At 36.4% G+C, this 19,908-nt stretch overlaps 1 protein-coding gene across 50 annotated transcripts in view; it reads left to right on the top strand.

Moving 5' to 3' along the window:
- The window catches only part of CLASP2 (cytoplasmic linker associated protein 2), a 145,794-nt gene that overhangs the window by 123,073 nt on the left and 2,813 nt on the right, over positions 1-19,908 (top strand). For all 50 annotated transcript variants that reach the window (XM_014266212.2, XM_014266219.2, XM_074540828.1 and 47 more), the window contains 9 exons: positions 4,114-4,257; positions 7,963-8,106; positions 8,453-8,559; positions 9,909-10,062; positions 10,796-11,024; positions 15,265-15,458; positions 16,286-16,414; positions 18,065-18,271; positions 19,392-19,508. In XM_014266212.2, coding sequence (XP_014121687.1) covers positions 4,114-4,257; positions 7,963-8,106; positions 8,453-8,559; positions 9,909-10,062; positions 10,796-11,024; positions 15,265-15,458; positions 16,286-16,414; positions 18,065-18,271; positions 19,392-19,508 — 1,425 coding nt within the window. The remainder of the gene's footprint in view (positions 1-4,113; positions 4,258-7,962; positions 8,107-8,452; positions 8,560-9,908; positions 10,063-10,795; positions 11,025-15,264; positions 15,459-16,285; positions 16,415-18,064; positions 18,272-19,391; positions 19,509-19,908) is intronic.

Genomic DNA, 19,908 nt, shown 5'->3' on the forward strand with positions numbered 1-19,908 from the left:
TATTTTAAATTATTCTAATATTAATGTGAACTTGAGTTACTATATTAAAAATCAGCTACTTCTGTGGTACACTCCTCTGAAAGCAGTGTGTAGCTTTATAATTACACACATTTTTACCTAAGAATCTGTAGTCTATAGACCTTCCAGCATATCTGAAAAGTAAAAATGTATTCTGTAGTACATTTGCAGTTCCAAAGAGTGTTGATTTTAGAACAAATGCATCAAATCCTAAGAAGATTTATAAGTGATGAGAATGGGGAAATAACAAGCATATGATAACTGGCATCTTCTGCTCTATCCTGCACGAAATATTTTTACTCCGTCTGATACTGCACAAGAGTATGACTTTTCCAGAGTTATGTTGAACCTGAAGTCACATGAATATGCCTTTTTTGTCTACAATACAGTAAAGCTTATATTTTTAAGCTTTTGAGGACAGTTGATACGTTGACCACTGTTGCTTCGTAGAGCTGTGTTAAAAAGGGACTGCTGTCATTTATTGAAGACAGCAAATGAGGTAGTAAAAATCAGTTTGTTGTTTAAATGAATCCTTGGAACAAATTGAGATTGGTTTTATTTTGCTTGGTTTTCCTCTCTAGGAAGGTGAATTTGATGGTTGAGATATTCCTTTTTCCATACAGTGTGTAGCTGTTAAAGGTGTATCAAGCGCATTTCAAAGCTGAGAGTGTAGGTTTGGAACAAGACATGGACTCCCACTAGGCTGATTTGGGACCAAGTTCAAGATTATTCACAAAGGGGTCCAGAAGGAATTCAGAAATATGAAACATTTGATGGGAAGACATTCTGAAAATAATTTTGAGAGGGAATTCTGAAATCAAGATGCTGGTAAAAGTTATCTCCATAGAAGAACCTATAGTTTTGTACTCTACTATGGTATAGTTTGAAGCAAAATCAAGAGTATTTAGAATGAATTTTTGGGACTGTAAATTATGTAACTGTTTAAGAGAAGGTAAGTTTTCTTTTTCCAGAAGAAAGTGGAATCTGCACCTTACTTGCTTTTTATGTGGTAACTACAACTTCAAGTTTCAGACAGTAAAGTTATTTATTGCCCAGATCAGAATTATCTATTTAATATCCACATTATTGAGTATTTTGCCTAAATCCCATCTTCAGTGCACCCAGATAGAATAATTGAAATAATCAGTTGGTGTGGTCAAAACCCACTGAATAATTGATCATCCTAGAGGACTCTTCCAATTCTTGAAGTCTTGAGCTTTTGTTCTTTGATAAATGATTATCCCATTGCTTTTCTTCTAGGAATATTGAGAAACAGCATTCGCTGTGGCAGGAAAAAGTCAGAGAAGGGATTTTCAGCATCCCCAAAGATGTTCAGATAGGAGGATGGTAGATCAGAAATTGAGCTGTGTAACAATTCCCTTTACTAATTACTTTTTTGTCTGGTTTTCACATGATAGTAATAAATAATCATCATCCTTTGGAATAAACTGTCATTGTCATTCTCTACACTTAAAAAGACAGCTAAGTCTCAGGCAGTAAAACTTGAGCTTTTAGAGGGGCCACAGAGATGGATTTGGATAGCTGGGTAGTAAGAAGGCCAGCCATAGAGAAGATAGAATTCTACTGACCTAATCCATGAAAGATGCAGCTTAGTGTACTGTGCTATATCTGTCATGCTTCTGCAATCATTTTACACTTAGGTGTGGTGAGTTACTGAGACACAGTTTAGAGGTGCCAGATGTATGTGTCTGGTTTGGTCAAATGTTCTAGGTGGGATATAATCTCTTTAGCTTATTTTTGCAGAGGCAAAACCTACAGTTTCCAAAGGATGGATATTGTCCTGAAATACACTTCTAGTCATCACTTCATTTTTCTTGTGTTTCATATCAACTCAGCCTTAGTGAGGAGTTGATTTGAGCGTTGTGACCAAAGTTCAAGTTTCTAAATCCTTCTTTATTTTAAAAGTGCTGATTTGTTGACAAAGGTATTTGCCACAGTTGATCAGAAGATTTTTTTTAACCTAAGTCAGCATTAAAATTTCTAGATTAAAAAACACCAATTAACACAGATTCACAACAATTTATCTTTAGAGTATATTTTAGTCATTTGGTTATATAAGGACACAGACAATCACTCCTAAGTATTCAGTAAGTTGGAGATTGACACCTGGGCAGTCTGAAAGTGACAGTATTGAACAGCTTCCTAGAGAGTGGTTTCAATTTAACAGCAAATACTCATTGTAAGAATTCTGGAGATGCTTTCATTGCAGTGCAAAATTTTTCTCTCAGATTAAATGGATTGTTGAAGAGTGAAATAGATTGTTGAAGATGTTAGCCTTTTTATTTCTAAATTTCAGCTCTGTATGTAGTTACTGGAGATATTGGCAAAGATACTTCTAAAATAGATTTGCTGCTCTTACAGAGTTTTACTTCAGTGTGGAGTTTTTAATCTGTAATAATACTGACCACAGAAGGAATTTCTTACCTCAAAAACAATTAATAAAAAGTGGGGTTTTTTTCAAAATAGCTGTCAGGTTTAGCTTTGGGAATCTGTCTCACTGTGAAAAGCTCTGTTAGTAAGAACTCCCTCCATTCATTTTCTATTCAGTGCTGTTCTGTCCAAGAGCCTCCATTTTTGCTGAAGTCTGTGCAAGTTCCTCAGGAAGCAGTTGTTCAAACACTAAATAATCCTGCTCTCTCACTTAAAGTACTTCAGAGTCTCTTCACTGGGAGAAATACCTCTGGGTGTTCTAAGTTTACAGTCCTTAACGGCAACCTTTAAGTCTTACATTAGATTTATTTAAAGCCTCAACAGTCAAATGTAGTGGTGTCACAGTGGTTTCCCTATGTAATCTAGAAATGTCAACTACTGCTTTGAATTTGGAAAGCCATGTGGCCTAAGGTTTTTGCTGTAGAGATGGTCATGGCTTGTTTTTTTCCTTGGAAAATAGCTAGCAAATAGTGCATTTGTAGATATTGATCTGCATAAGATGAAAGCCTTCAGCTGCTTCTTGGTCTAACTTCAGAGAAGTTGAGCTTTAACAGATGCTTTGGAAATTAAGTATTCATTCTTAATCCTCATTGTGTGTGCCAGTGTATCTTGAGTTTTTAATCACTTGCAAGTTTCATGACCAAGAGAAATTTCTAAATAGCTTTGCACAGAACAGTTGTACTGCAATCCATGAACAACCAGAAATACACTCAGAACTCTTTTTCTCTCTGATTATGATGGACATAGGTCTCTCCCTCCTGGTAGGTATTTTTGGTTCACTATAATTACTAGTGGAAATAAAAGCAGCTGATAGATGGTCTAAATAAATGTCCAGAACATTCATTGACAGATTGGGTGACAAATTTCTGAGGTAGTAGGACCTGAGGAAGTAAATATTTAGACATGCACAGGTGTAATAGACCTTTGCAGTGGTGCACAGAAAAAGGAGAGAGGGGCTGCAGTCTGGGATGTACAAAACAGGGATTCTGCATAAGGAGTAAAACAAGTTTGTGGAGTAAGAGAATGATCAGATAAATGAGGGAGCTCAGGAGGTTTTCTCTCTTCCTGGTAAATCCATGTCTCTATTATCTGAATATATTCAAAAAAAGTGTGTGTGTGATCAGTCTTAAGTCTTTGCTAGAAATGCTATTCCATACATTTTTTAGTATTTAGTGGGAAGATTCCTGTGGTCCTGTGACTGCTCAATCTGATGTTTTATGAAAAAAGCACTGAGTGTTAACTACTTGGTAGGAGCTAGTAAGAAGTGATCATTGGTTCATCAGATGATGTTCATTTTTCATTTTAGCACTTGAAAAACTTATTTAATAATTCTGAATTAATCTTTTCTTCATTTCTTTTTTTTAAATATAAGCTTCTGCCTATGCAATGATTTATGTCTTTTAGTTGCTATCAGTGAAATGTAAGCTTTCTATGAGTATTTGAATGTGTGTGGAATAACTTTCTTCTTCAAATGTTAAATCCATTTGTAGATTGTTTTATTGCAAAAAAAATATATTATTGCTGAAAATGTGTAGTTTAATTGGAAAAAAAAATCTTTATTTTAGGGAACGAACACTCTGTGAGCTCAGTTGTTCTTGCAGCCCACCATTGTTATTGTCCACCTGACTCTGTTTCTCTTTGCAGGTCAAAGTTGCAATCCTAAAATATATCGAAACTCTTGCGCAACAGATGGACCCAGGAGATTTTGTAAATTCAAGTGAAACTAGGTTAGCAGTGTCTCGAATCATCACCTGGACCACAGAACCTAAAAGCTCAGATGTTAGGAAGGTATGTTTATTAATGTGTCCTTAGAATTGCAAAACATTCCAGGTAATTAAGAATGTTTAAGTAAAAATTTTAAATTAACATCTTGAGACTCTCCATTACAGTTGTGTTTTTATATATGTTAGTATGTTGAGATTCTGTTTCATAATTTATCATTCTTCATTGCAAGTATTGTCTAGTACTAAAATTTCTTTAGTGGCCATTTTTGGTACAGTTTTAATAGTACTTCAGCAACCACCCTCTCTGATACTAAATAGCACATTTGTAACAAGAGTGAGAGGTAAATGTGGTAGCAAACTCAGTCTAATCTCTGTTGGATTTTCTAGAGTCCCCTTTTTTTAATAACAGGTAGGTAGATAGCTGTTGTACCTTGCACAAAGAAAGTGCTTTGATAAGGTTATAGGCTTATTGTCATAGGCTTATTCTTGTAATGCTGCACTTCCAGTGCAGACCTCCCTTTTCCACATACTGATGTAAAGTAAAAATTAAGATTTGTGAGCTGTATAGATACTGAATAACCACAAGAAATGTACTTGTGCTGTCTTTGGAAAGGGTTTCTAAACAGCACTTCAGTTTGTAGAAAACAAAAAAATCTTTTATATTTGCACTTTGATGGAATAGTTTTGTTGTTCTGATGGTTACAGGTCATGCTCTGTAGCTGCCATTTCCAGCATGTAAACACTCCTAAAATGTACCTTTTATTGTTCCTGAGTGCAAGTGTTTATGACAAGGAGAGCTAACTCTTCTCTCTCTTTTTCTGTCTATTTCTGCAGTTTGAAAAGCAGCAACAATTAATTTGTTGTGATTTGTTTTGCTATTTTCAATTAAGTTTGAGTTTTGGCAGCTTCATCATTTCTGGAAAGAGTAACTTCCTTTGTTTAGGAGGGATGTAGGAAAGAATAGTAGGAGCTGTCTTACAAATTGTAATGTGAAGAAAACAAAAATAACTTAGAAGACTTCTTGGTATCTAGAATGTTTGTAATACATACTAAAAAAACACCGGAGAGTTTTTGTATTGGAAGTAATGGTTTAGTCATTCACTTCTTGTCTAACTTCATGAGTTTGAGAAAACAGAAATAGATTACATCCAGTGGATTTTCCTTGCCTGGGTATCATGTTCTAGTAACATATAAAAGATCATAGAACAGGAGGAGAATTGAAGCAGCACTATCTTCTAAATCTGTGAAGTTTTAGTACTGAGACACGTGGCAAGCTGTCTTATCTGATGGTTCATAACCCTAATAAGCATTTTTGTGTCAATAAGTAACTGAATCATGCAGAGAATTACCAGTGAGTTTATTCATCTGGAACACCTTAATTATGTAAGTTTTCAGAATTTATTTTTCTTTCCATAACACAGCTCTTTGAGGTAACTAACTGCAAAAATCCTTTAATAGTTGAAAATAAAATTTTGCCAATAAGAAGTCAAAAGAGTTATTCTGATAGTATAAAATGTTTAATTCTCTTAACAGTCTTCTCAACCTATCATGGCGTTCTTGATTTTATTGGGTGTAATAAGCTTTATAGAACTTGGTGTAATTTCTTTAAATTAAAAGCTTTTTCCAAGTAATTTCTGTGTAATTCATGGGTTTGGTTTTTTTCCTTAGCAAAAACAGTTCTAGTGCTAAGTATTATGAAAAATCCTAGTTTATTCGTTTCACACTGGGCACTCTTAGTGTAGTTCAGTGACATGGGACTTCTTTCTGGAAAGTAAAATTCTGTTTCAAAACTTAGATTTTTTTTTTCTAACATTAGAATGCTTCTGAAAGAAGTTTGAATCTATTCTTAGAAAATTTCTAAGAAGAAAGCCAAACCAAAGTAATATTTCTAATCCTTATTTCACTCTTTTAAAGATTATCTCTACATGAGTGAATTTAAATCTCAGCAGAGACCTTATGCTGGGGAGAACAAAAACCTCTAAATACTCTAAAATGCAGGATTTCTTGGGTAAGGAAGAAAGAGAGAAAATAGGTAATTGCATTGAAAACCTCCTGCAAGTCAGTATCAGTTTTGATACTATAGACAGAGCTTCGTTTTGGGCAGACTTGATGGTATCAGTTTCTGTCCTGATACAATCCTGGACTGGATATTGTGTTCTCTTAATAGCAGCTTAAATAGACACAGTATTAAGGAGTGGAGATTGGCTAACCAGACAGAAAAAAAGAAGGTGGTGATTTCCAAACCTCTGCTCAGCTGCTAAATTTGTCTTGGTTTTGCTTTGTATTAATTTTGATTAAAAGACTGACCATCAGAAATGACAAGGACAAGAGAAACATCAGACAGATTGCAGAGGACATTCCGGGTGATCATTGAAGGGAAGGCTATCCAAGGGACAAGGAAATAAATTTAAAGTTAAAGAAAACAACCAGTCACGAGTACTCAAAGATAATTTGTGGCAATCTGACATGCTAGGATTTTTGTTGTTTAACTTAATACTGAGATGTGTGCAGGTATGTGTGCTCATACCTTGGCTCTCCACTTTTAATTAAAAAATGCTACAGTTCATTGCTCTGGAAGCAAAAGGAGGGAAATAAATGTCTAAAAGAATTTTCTAAACTACTTGCTTGGAGTGTATTGGTGGTTAAGCAAGCTGCCTGTCATTCTGTCTGGCATGAGGCACTGGTTCTCTCCAGTGCATGGCAGACCTTGAGGGTGAGCTGTATAAACTCAGTTGGTTAATCTTACAACCACACACAGTTGGTTAATCTTACAACCACAGTCTTCTGCTACAAAGAAGTCATTCTGGAGAACTTCCTCCAGATCTCATTTGCACTTGTTAGTTTAGTGACTATGTTGACAGGTTTGTTATACTATCCAGTGAATCTTCATCAAACTGTACAAACATTACTTAATTCTTTCAATCAACAGTTCCTGTACTAGGGGGAATCCAACTGTTGTGTAATTTACAGTGTTGCTTTGTCAGTAGAGAGCGCTGATTTTTTTATTCAGGTTAAAAAAAACCCCAGCATGTGTAAAACATGCTGTAAGATGAATGTGATAGTAAAGATGAACTGATTAAATTGAGAGTATGGGAGGTGACATCCATCCAGTACAAACTACTCTACAGTTTTCATTTTCAGAATTTATAGTCAGCTAAATTCCATTGCCCATTATGGTTGCCTACCTTTTAGAAAGGTTAAAGGAAGCAGAGGCAAGGTTAACTAACTAGCTTGGCTGTAGGGTAAGTTATGAGGAGTATCAAGTGCTGTGATCACTACTGTCTCATTCCACAGAAGGGTATCTTGTTTGGTTGAGTTTGTTTTAATTTCTACAGTGCTAACCTGTGTGTTACCATCTGTAATTTTTTACCACTTGCAGAACTCAGTAGAAAGGATCACATGCTTTCTCCTGCCTGGAGTGTTTCATTTCTCTCTCTAAATTTATTCAACTTCCCAAACTCTGAAAGCCATTTTTCAAATTCCTTCATTATTTTTTTTTCAGTAAGGATGTGGGGCTAGGAGGCTTGAAAAGCACTTTTCTGAAAGAGTGCTTGTTACAATGGTAGTTGTGTGCCTGAATTTATCAAAATCAGAACTTCCAACTTGCCAGCAAATATGAACTGCTTTTGTTCACATCTGTTAACATCTTTATTCAAGCTTGATCAAGACTTAAGTCACATTTTGTGATTACCACTCATTATGGCATCTTTTGCTGATAGTTACTTTGAAACTCTAATTAATGTCTTGAGTTTGTGTTTTCTTCTTGTAGGCTGCACAGTCAGTGCTGATTTCCCTTTTTGAACTCAACACTCCAGAGTTTACAATGCTGTTGGGTGCTTTACCAAAAACATTTCAGGATGGAGCCACAAAGCTTCTCCATAATCATCTCCGGAATACAGGCAACAGTGGTCAGGTATCCACTTCTGCTGCTCTTCTTTCTGAAGTTACTGTGTAAAAGCCTACTTAGTAGCTCTCTATGGAATGTCTTTTCCTTTTCCTCTGCAGTTACAGTTTCTATGTTGCTTCCAAGTGACTTAATAGATTTGGATGTGCTTCTTTAGAGTAGTCATCTTGTACTTTCTAAATTCAAAGTTACACACAATTGAAGTTACTAGTAATGGGTTAGACAATCCAGGAACTTAATTGAAGCTCTTTAAATGTTTCTGGGTACCAGAAAAAAAAAGTAATAATAAATATAATAAGTTAAAAGGGAAACTTTTAGTCCTACTAAGTATCTTTTCTCACCTCTCCTCCTCCAGGGATCAATGGGAAGTCCTTTAACAAGACCTACTCCGCGCTCCCCAGCAAGTTGGTCAAGTCCTCTCACTTCCCCAACCAATACATCACAGAACACTTTGTCACCAAGGTAATGTAGACTGGTGGTGTTGAAATTCCACATCTGAGGCTGATAACACATTGTCCAAAATGTAACCCTAGCAATGAAAGCATGGGCAAAATTTTGCACAAAATGTGATGCGCTCAGAAATAATCCCTCTTCCTCCATAGAATGAAACTGCTCAGCCTCCCAGAAGGGTCTGACATGCTGGCCTGAGGTGGGAGAGGACTGTCCATCTTGGAATGCAAATGGATTAGCAAGAGAGCAAACTCAAGTGTGCTTCTCTAACAAGTGTTAAAATATGTCATCTCATGTCATGGTTTAATCCCAGTTAACAACTAAGCATCATACAGCCACTCAGTATCCCCATGGTGGGATATGGGGGACAGTCAGAATATAAAAGAGAAAAAGTTGAGATAAAGACAATTAATTAGGTAAAGCAAAAGCTACATGTGCAAGCAACAGACAATGAATTTGCTACTTTTTATGGGAGGGTCAGGTGTCCAGCTGTCCCCAGGAGAGCAGGACCCCATCACTTGTAGCAGTGACCTGGGAACTCAAGTGCAATGACTCTGAACATCCCTCCCTTCCTCCTTCCCTCGCTGATATATGCTTAGATGGTGATGCCATACAATGTGGAACATGCCTTTGGTCAGTGGTGTCAGCTGTCCCAGCCATGTCCCCTTCCAGCTCCTTGTGTACCCCGGGCTGCCAGGGCTGTGTGAGGAGCAGAATAGGCCTTGGCTCTGTGTAAGCGCTGCTCAGCTGGTGCTGGAACAGCCCTATGGTAACAACCCCATTTCCAGCACAGATCCAAAGCATAGTCCTCCAGCCAGCTGCTGTGAGGAATGTTAAGTCTGTCCCAACCAAAAGCAGCACACTGGGTCATCAAACCAGATTTAAAACTGGGGAGACTAAAGAAGTAATAGTTTACAAGTGTTTTTTATAGTAATGATGTTGTCAGCAAAGTTGACTCTAATTTTTTTTTACCAGTAAAGTTGCTGTTGAGTTTTATCAGTGCTCCTTGCTTTAGCAATTTTTTCAGAATAAGAGGATAGTGTAAAAATTCCAGTTGTTGCACATTCAGCACAGTAAAACAGAGCAAAAGAAGTTTTTCTTCAGGCAGTTGCTGTTACCTAATGTAGCTTTTCCCTTACCTACTTTCAGTCTTTTTCTGTGTCAGTGGTAGTACACTTACAAAGGCATACCATAATACAATTTTGTATTGTGAAGAGACAACTTTCTTAATGTATTTCAAGAAAAGTAATCATTTTAGTACTATTTCCTGAGTCTCTGTAGTTGCCTGCTAATGTGATTTAAAAGTACAGATCACAAAATAATTCCATCTTACTTCCTATGTCCTCCTCCGTGGCCCACAGTGCATTTGACTATGACACTGAAAACATGAATTCTGAAGATATTTACAGCTCTCTTCGTGGAGTCACTGAAGCCATTCAGAATTTCAGTTTTCGCAGTCAGGAAGATATGAACGAGCCTGTAAAACGAGATGCTAAAAAAGATGATGGTGACACGGTGAGTATTTAAACTCAGTCCATGTTGGTATCAGCAAACTAAGCTAGTGTCTGATTGATTGCAGATAAGAAAGCATCTGTTTCAGGAGGTTTATATTCTTAAATTGGGCATGTCTCCTGAATTACTTAAGAGCTTTAGAAAAATGTGTTCCTAGTCTTGAGCTGCATTTTGAAAATGTAAATTCTGATTTTACATAGCAATGTCTGTGTCTTTAACATGTTAACAGTTTACAAATCAGTGATCTTGCAAAACAGCTGAAATTATTTTTCTGAGATGTTTGTATCCTAATACATGTTTTTCTGAATGTTCTATTTTATTTTGTACACAACCTGTGGGATGTTAAGATGCACTATTTAAGACTCCTGTTTCTGTTAAACTTTGGCTGTAAGATTTGTTGAACTTGCCACGTATATATATGCTTAAACACATTTTTAATCACTTTGCACCAGACTTGTAAGATAAAATACAACTATTTTTGGTTTATTTTTTTGGACAACATACACCTTTTTTCTGGGGTTGTTTTTTTTTGTTTGGTTGGTTGGTTTTTGTTTTGGTTGTTTTTTTTAAGGAAAGCAGCGTTTAGGGAACTAAGACTTTGTATTTGAAGGCTAGTTTGAAAATTCTAAGCATTTTGAAATTTGTGAGTTTTTGCTATATAAATGAATTAGTGCTGTAGTTAATGGAAAGGTGTGAGAGTGTTTCACATGCTCCTGTGACACTTGCTCTGGTGCAGATTTGCAGTGCTTCGGGAATGGTGGACATGCGAGCAGGAGGTGGTGTGAGCGATACGGGCCGGACAGCGCTGGATAACAAAACATCATTACTCAACACCATGCCTCCCCACTCCTCACCACGCTCACGAGAGTACAACCCATACAATTATTCTGATGGGATCAGTGCATTCAATAAATCTGCTTTGAAGGAAGCCATGTTTGATGATGATGCAGAGCAGTTTCCTGATGGTAAGATTCAGATGACATTCTGTGATAGAAGAAAAATTATGAGATTTTCTATCTTGGAGTTCAGTTCCTGAAGTTTGTTAGGAAGATATGTATCACTTCTTTGAGAGGTTTTTACAAAAGCTGTATTTTAAATTAGTTTATTTATTAGTTACCTCTTTGAGTTACATTGTTGGATTAAGAGTAAAAATGAAGGAAATGCTGAACTATGTTGTGTACTTCTGGAAGCACCTCTTTTATCAGTATTGCCAGTATAAATTTACCTGTCAGATTGTTTTATGATTGAAATTTAAAGCAGGAGGGTGGAGAAAAGATTTACAGCAAGGAAATAAAACTGGATCAAACTGGTTTGGGAATTAGGTGAAAGATTAAGTATTTTGTTAGTAATATATTTATATTTGAAACATGGCATTGGCATTTTCTATTGACTAAACATTATTTTTAAATGAAACATAACAAACCAGCTTTTTGCCAGGAATGTGGTTATCTAGCCCATGTAAATATAGGAACATGAGTTGCTGTTTTGTAGGCTTCCAGAGCTTCTTTATGATATTTCTCCATTTATCTTTAGGTAATTTTTTCTATCTCTATTTTAAGAAGGTTCCAAATTAGCACTACTATCATTATTTAAACAAATAGTCAGTGGTTCTCATAATCTGGTATTCACTGGTTCAGCTATAGATTAAGCTTTTAAGTAAATACTTTCTTAAAAACTAGGGACAAATCATCTCCCTTCTACCTGTTTTGCTTTTGTCATTCTGCAAAAGATGTGTTACAGAAACAGTTAAAAACCAGTTCTTTTTTGACATGGTGTTTTATCCACCTATTCTATAAGTTGGCTTTAAGTTTGCATCAAATCAAAACCAAATCCAAGTATGGTGCATTTTTGTTTGGTTTTCTTATATATCATGAAGAAGCATATAGTGCACCCAGATACTATCTTCTGAAAAAGATGGAGGGAAAATCACAGTTTTACAAATCGTGTCATGTACATATTAATAATTAAATAGCTTTGCCATCCACATACAGAGCCAGGTTACATTTGAGATTCTGTATTAAGGGACCTTGTTGTACATGGGAGAAGCCTTCTGCCTTCTGACAACTAATTTTTGGGTATTGCATTAAACCAGAAGCAGTCTGTGCTGTGCCAGCATGATCCAGTTTGTAACAACTCACAACTGGCTGGAGTGAAGCATCCCCATCCAGTATGAGTTTGTCCCAGTTGGAAGAGTAGTGCAATGCATTATTTAGGTCTGCTTTTTAATGGGTCTTGGTGAAGTACTTGCTTTCATTCCTATGCTGTTCACCCATAGTATTTAGCTGTATTGTGTACATTCTGTCATTTGTGTGTTACTTTTAGAATTTCACTGGGATTATTTGCAAGAAGTCTGCAAGAGAAAAGATACACTTGGCAAAAAACCTTGTGCATACAACTCCTCTGTTGAGAGTTACACACTTTCCTCATAAACCTGAAGGGCTAATTTGACATTAGTTATTAGTTTTTGCAAACTCCACAGAATTGCTGCTTGTTCCTGCCACACAATTACTTTAGTACTGGGTTCCCAGCTATCCTGTCATGCATTACTGACAGAAAGATGTGGAAATACAAGGCTAGATGGGAAAACCTTAGCTGCTCATACAGTCCTGTCAACAGCACTGGGGCAGGAATGTGTATTTTACAGATGGTTTGTCTGGCAGTTGAAAATTTTCTGTGGAGGAGATGCCACAGTGTGCCTCACATGACTCACATTTGAGTGTTTTGCTTCTCTTATGTAAAAAGATCTTCAGAGTAACAACCTGAATCTTCCAACCACTTGCACTTTGATTTTTTTCCCCAAGTGAAACACTCTTTATCTGAAGCATAGGGAAACAGTCCCTGTTTGAAAAACAGTGTTCTTCTCCAAAGAAGGATATTTATTTCAGCTTACTTCCATGGCTTGCACTTTTCAAACATCTTCCTTTTTACCTCCCACTTTGTACATGGGCTTAGGGTTTCTGCTTCTGTGTCTCACCTTACACTTGGCATCTTTTTTCTTCCAGACCATTCCTTTGATTTAACATGACAATTTTCAGTTCTTACCCTGTTCTTCAGAACATTTATGATTGCTCCTTAAAGTGATGTCATCTGCAGATTTTTTAAGTTGGCTCCACATTTTTTTGATAGCTCTAACAAATGCATCCAACAGAGCCATGCTCTGCACACATCTAAGCAAGGACATCACTCATATCCTCCTGGATTAATAGAAGGCCATTTATAATCCAGTCACCCTGCAAGTGATTCATCAAGTTTTGCACTTGCTTTGTTTGCTTTTTTTTGGCCATCATGTTTGCATAGCTTTTATATTAGGATGTTGTGAGTGGCAGTAGGAAAATCTTTCCTAAATTCAGGACATACCTACATGTTCCCTTTTAACCCCTACACTGTTTGTCCTGTCAAAAGGATATTTGATTGGTTTGAGAAGAGCTGTTCTTCATCAATTATTTATCTCTCTAATGCATATTTTAATTCATTCAAATGAAGGAACTATATCTGCTCCTCTTCATTTGTGTTTTCTTTCCTTTCTGAAAAATAAATTTTGAGAGTAGATTTTGAACGTGACTTCTTTTATGCTACTCCATTCTTACCTAGAGAATGTTTGGAAATTAAATACTGGGTGCTAAGTCATACAAAGGAATGGAAAAGGCAAGCTGAAAAAGCACATCCCTCTTGGTTATCTTCATGTTTTTCAGTTATGTAGTCCATACATACTGAAGCTTTTTCCTCCCCTTACTCCTGCATGGACATGGCTCTTACCTTCCCCTCTCTTTAACCCTTCCATCCATCCATCTAAGATGACACTACAATGAAAATGCTTTATTTAAACAGATATAAGTAGTTTTGCAAATGAAGTGTCAATATGCATTCCCTGAAAATGGATTTGCTATGCTATAATTTTTACAGTTTGGTAGAACAAGTAGAAAAGTGCTGCCAGTAAAAGTAATGATCTTGCTTCCATAAAAATGACTGTCCATTCTACTCATCTGCTTTAAATAATAACTGACCTAATGCAATTTCAGTGTGCCCTTTAGTCAAACATTAATCATCCATTAATACAGAGGCAGCAGAAGTGTTTGTGGTTTGATTTCAGGTGCTGGTGCTCCTGTTTATTCATGCAAAACAGAATGCAAATAGGATTGTGGGGTTCAAAACCAGCATGATTTTTACAGTAGCTTATGTGTGATATTAAGATATTTAATTCTGTGGTACTCAGCATTTACTGTTTTCTTTGTACAAATGCTTTGTACAGCATTTTCAAGTTCAAGGGCTGTGGTTTCTCAGTGTATGATATAATTAATTTGTCATGGAGGATGTTTTTCATGTGTCAGTTAATACATGCTGTCATTTCAGGAAAGGTGCAATGCATTTGCATTCTATGCCACAACTTCCAAATTTTCACCTTAGGAAAAGGCATATTTCTGTTAATTTATCCAAATGTTTCAGTGCAAAGATGGAAGCTATATGCTTACCTTTCTTAAAGGCTGAATAAAGATTCTCAAGTTGGTATTCAAGTTTTCATTAAGGCCATATTTAAGTTTCTTGATCGTTTGCAGATCACTCTGTTTGCAGTCCAGTGTTTACAAATACAGGCTGTATTAATAATGTATTTTTCCATTATAATGGAATCCTCTCTAATAAAAGCTAAAATCCAGAGCCATCTCCAAATGAATTGGTTTTGGGATCTATGGGACTAGCCCTGCTTTGCCTTTATTTCAGCTCTTTTGTGCCAAGAACAATTTGTTATACTTTTTTTTCCCCTGCTTGTTTTAGAAACCTAGCTATTGTGGAATCTTGACTTACAAAAATCTAAACAATTCTGTAATACTAACAGAGAAAATAATTTTTTTCATCTTGAATGGAAGAGTCGTATGGGAAAGCTGGCCCTTCTTGTATAGATCAGATATAAAAAGATGCAGAGTACTTAGTGGGTACTGCAAGCCTAAAAACTCCTGCAGCAGCCTAGCCTGCAAGGGAGCTTTTGCTGTGTCATTGTAGGGATTTGGGAACGATCGTTAGCTTGTTCAGCAGTGTTGGCTGCACTGAAAATGTAGTGGCCAAACTGCAATGCTTGCAGGCACATGTGGGGGAAAAAACAAAAGCATGCTCGAAAACAAGCAGGTCATTCTAGAATATATCCTTTAGTTGTACAACAGACACTGTTATTATTATCTGCAGTAACTGTGTTTGTGCATTCCTTTTTGACAGAGCCTCCCATGGACCATTCTGATCTGGTTGCAGAGCTCCTGAAAGAGTTATCAAACCACAATGAGAGAGTTGAAGAAAGAAAGGCTGCCCTGTATGAGCTCATGAAGTTAACTCAGGAAGAGTCTTTTGGTGTTTGGGATGAGCACTTCAAAACAATACTTCTGCTGCTGCTTGAAACACTTGGAGATAAAGAGGTAAATTCAGAAACATCCAGTTAAGAATGTTAACAAAGTACATGGCTTTCTTTCAGTACCTTTGACATTTGTATGAATTGTAGAAAGGGCACAAATTCCAGTTAGTGGTGGAAAAATAAAAAAATGTGAAAATACAAAAATGCCATAAAGTCCAATTCCTCTGATGGTGAAAAGGGTATCAGTGATACTTACTTTCTCCAGGATTTCTATTTGTGGAATCTGACATATTACATTGAATGAAACATTTTTGCACTGAGGTTCAAAGCTTTTCTCTTTATAGCCCCTGAAGGAATCTGGAATATCAAAACATCATGTGTGGCAAAGCATTTAAATATTTGTTTCTAAAATAAAGTAATGCTCATTATGAAGGGACTGAGTTCTTTCTATATAATAGAAATGTAGAGAACTATGTAATGTAGAGAACTAGTTCTCTAGAAAGGCCATGTTTCTGAAATTGCTCAGGATCAAAAAGACACTAGTATTTGTGTTTGATTTTTAAAATAATTGTATAAAGAAAAAGTAACAAATGTATTTGCATGATGGTTTTATCAGCCCTTGTGTTTGCAACTTCTGGGTAGCATGGATACATCAAAATAAATTTAGTAATATGTTTATGAGCTGTCACCTGCATTTTCTGCAAAACAAAAAAGAGATTGAAGAGATTCTTTCCTACTTTTATTTGTTAACACTAGATTGAGCCTGTATATATGTGCAAAACATAGATATTTTTTCCATTATTAAAGACTTTTCCAGCAGCTGAACAAATGTGAAAAGCATATGCCTGGGTAAAGATGCATAACTTATTTATTTTAATATTGAATCTTTAGCATGCAATTAGAGCTTTGGCACTGAAAGTTCTAAGAGAAATACTAAGAAACCAGCCAGCAAGGTTTAAGAATTATGCAGAGCTCACAATCATGAAGACCTTAGAAGCACATAAGGATCCTCATAAGGAGGTCAGTAATCAGTTATTTTATTTGTTTAAGGTTATATTATTATAAAATTATTACAAAATGAAAGAGCTGTCCAGAAAATGTGAAATAATAATTTCTTACTGAGGAAGTAATTTTTTTTAATAATGAGCATATTATTATATGTTTAATAACAGTGATGTTATTAGTAAACATGGGTTTTCAAGAAAAAAAACCCTGCAGTTCTAAAAGGTTCTGAATGGTTAATATCATCCCTAATAACAATTGCCTTGGGTGCCGTTCCACAGGACCATGTAACCAACAGCGTGTCACCGTGTCTCTTCAAGGAAAAACTGAAAGGTGCTTTTTCCTTGTTTGGCATCTTAAGCCAAATATAAGTGTCCTAGAGATGTAAAACAAGCTTTTGGATTGAAATGAGATTTATGGTTGAGATGAGGCTAAACAAGACAAGGAATTGTCAACCCTTTCCATTCTGCTCCATTTGAGAGCATGGCTTTGAGTGGTGTTAAGGGAAAATGCAAAGGAATATGTCAGTAGGGGAGGTGCTTGTGCCAGGAATAGTGAGGGGATTCAGGAGAAGGGCAAATGTAACCTTGCTCAGAGTTATTTGTGATGCCTGCATACACAATAAAGGACGATGCATGTAAATACAGGAAACACAGATACAATAACAAACCCAGTATTCAACTTCTGACATCAGTGTCACTGATGCTGTGGGAAGAATCCATGTTTATACTAAATGAGTCCATCTTCCTCATGCAAGAGCACTTTGTGGAATTTACTGTGGAGTTTCAAGCTTTGAAGTCAACTGCAATTCCTCCCATCCCATGACTTTATCACTCATTTGATACTCATTTCTCTTTTCCCTTTGCTCTCTGGATTTGTTTCATACACTGCATTTATTACAAGTCGTTTCCCCATTGTTTCTTCTCTGTTCCTGTGCTTTTTTCCCCTCTCATCATTTTGTGTGTTAGGAGTGAGAGAGTAAAGTATGAAGAGAAAATCTTGAAAGTTTTTGTACATCACTGTGTACCGCTCATTCTGTACAGTGGTTCCCCATGTTAGAGGGCAGATGCCACCACTGTGAAGATCAGATGTTAATTTTCTCTGTGGTGCCCTTACTGTGTTTTGAGCTTGTGTAGCTGGTGAAGTCCTACCTTCTTATTCCTGTTCTGCATATTCTTCAGGGTTAAAGTACTTCTTTGTCATAGTTTCTTTCAAAATCATAGGGGAAGAACAACATCTCTATTGGCTTCTACAGTTAGCAATCTAGGCATGTCACTAAACACACCTTTGAAATGAATGTGAAAGCATGTTTTATCAGTGATCTCTGACCTAACAAGCAATAACAAATGACAACACAAGAAATTACAGGTTTACAAAGGTGGTGATACTTCAATATGTAGTTGGAGGGTACGCAGAAATTTTAAATCCTATTAAACAAGCAGGTTTGAAAAACTGGTATGTGTATTGCCAAGGGCATAGTAGCACAGAATATTGGGAAGAATTGTGGTTTTACAAAATAATGTCCAAAGACTGGACTCTCTACATATTTCTACAATACTGCAGAGGACTTGATAGAAAAATTTTATGTTCAAGACCATTACTGTCAGAAAACAGACCACAGAGTAAGAGTCTTATACAAATCACTTTTCTGTCTTTATCTTTCAATAGGTGGTGAGATCTGCTGAAGAAGCTGCTTCCATGCTGGCCACTTCCATTAGCCCAGATCAGTGCATCAAAGTTCTCTGTCCAATTATCCAAACTGCAGATTACCCCATTAATCTGGCTGCAATCAAAATGCAGACAAAAGTTATAGAAAGAGTATCTAAAGAAACCCTTACTCAGCTTTTACCAGAGATTGTGCCAGGTCTAATACAGGTAAGGAAAGAAGAAAGAAGCAGCAAAACGGACTAATAAAAAAAAACTGTATACATAGGAGTTGCAAAGACTTTTAAAAAATAGTACCACTTGGTTCTTATGAAGGATTTCACTTGTCTGATAGGTGATGGCTGCCTTGACCCAAAATATTTTCAATAGTGGGAAAAATCTCTTTGATTAGCAGGGAGCTAAATTATAACCATGATTAGGACTCAGGAAATCTTAGTAGGATATAAAGTTCTGGTTATAGGTAAGCTTGCTAGATACTTCCAGTTCTAAGGTAGTTCTTTGTTGTTTGTACCTTTTTCCAAGTTAGATAAATTGTCCATGTTTTATTTGTGTATAATTGTAGGGTTTCATCAGCAGGAGCTTTTGGGAGGCAAGAAGAAAGAAGCAATTTTATAAAGTTAAATAAAATTAGAAGAATATCCAAGTTTTCTCTTCCTTTGTCTTTAAAACTGGAAATTTTACCACCTTTTTATCATGTCAAGAGTTAAAATACATCAATTTCCTTCATGGATCAAGACTCTTTAGAGTTGGCAACTGCAGTCTGCAGATTTCTGTCTTTAATGAGTGCGATCCAGTCATACATTTGCAGGAAAATAGAGTCAGACAAGGGGCCCTCTGGAAAGGGAGTCTGAGTGAGACAGCCAGGCATGGAGTGATAGAAAAATGGCAAAAAAACCAAAAGCCATGGAAGAATGAGATGGGGGTTAACAAAAGTCTAGCTGTTAAGAGAGTTCTTCATTCAGAGCCAGGAAGCTCTAAACTGGGAGTGGTCTTTTGCTTTAAGTGAAAACCTGTATTATAATCTAGAAAGGTTCTCTTATGTGCTCACCTGTTGCATGGCAGCAGCTCTGTTTTCAGTGTAACTTATGAACAGGACTGTGTGGGTTTTAAATTCACCCTAGAAAATGATTATCAATGGTTATTAATATGCAGCCTGCTTTTTAACTGCATGCTCTGTATTTGTGTGTTTGGTTTTTTGTTGGAATGCTTCGTTGGGTTACACTGGCTTTAATTTCCCATAGACTTCAATGTATTTATTGTAGTAAATAGCTTTCTGGGGATTTTAATCATTAACTGATAAGGTATTAAGGTTAATTTTATTGCTTTCTAGGGTTATGATAACTCAGAGAGCAGCGTTCGTAAGGCATGCGTTTTCTGCCTTGTAGCCATTCATGCAGTAATTGGTGATGAACTAAAACCACATCTCAGTCAACTCACTGGCAGTAAAGTAAGTAGAAGATACGGGTCAAAGAAATCTTGGCTCATAATTGCATCAATGAGTTTGCATTTTGGTTGCCATTGCCAGAAGATGTCAAAGAAGTGTATAGAAGTTGAAAGAGACTATCAGTTGTATTAATACAGCTTTGCCGTGGTACAGCTTTTTAATGCAGTCAGTTTCTTGTATGCTGGTAGCAGTGATAATGGCTGTATTCAGCAGGCTTTTCCTATCAGTGTTTCTTTTCTTTGTTTTCATGCAAGTTCAGATTGAAAAACAAGGAACGTAGCAGTTCCATTTATTCTTCCTCCTTGTTATTTTGCTTTCACCAGTCTTTTCAGTACCTCTAATTTGAAATAATAAGAACCAGTCTCTTGTCCTTTTTGTTTCAAGATATTTATGACTTCATTGA

The sequence above is a fragment of the Zonotrichia albicollis genome, chromosome 1, assembly GCF_047830755.1.
Source record: "Zonotrichia albicollis isolate bZonAlb1 chromosome 1, bZonAlb1.hap1, whole genome shotgun sequence".
Classification (NCBI taxonomy): Eukaryota; Metazoa; Chordata; class Aves; order Passeriformes; family Passerellidae; genus Zonotrichia; species Zonotrichia albicollis.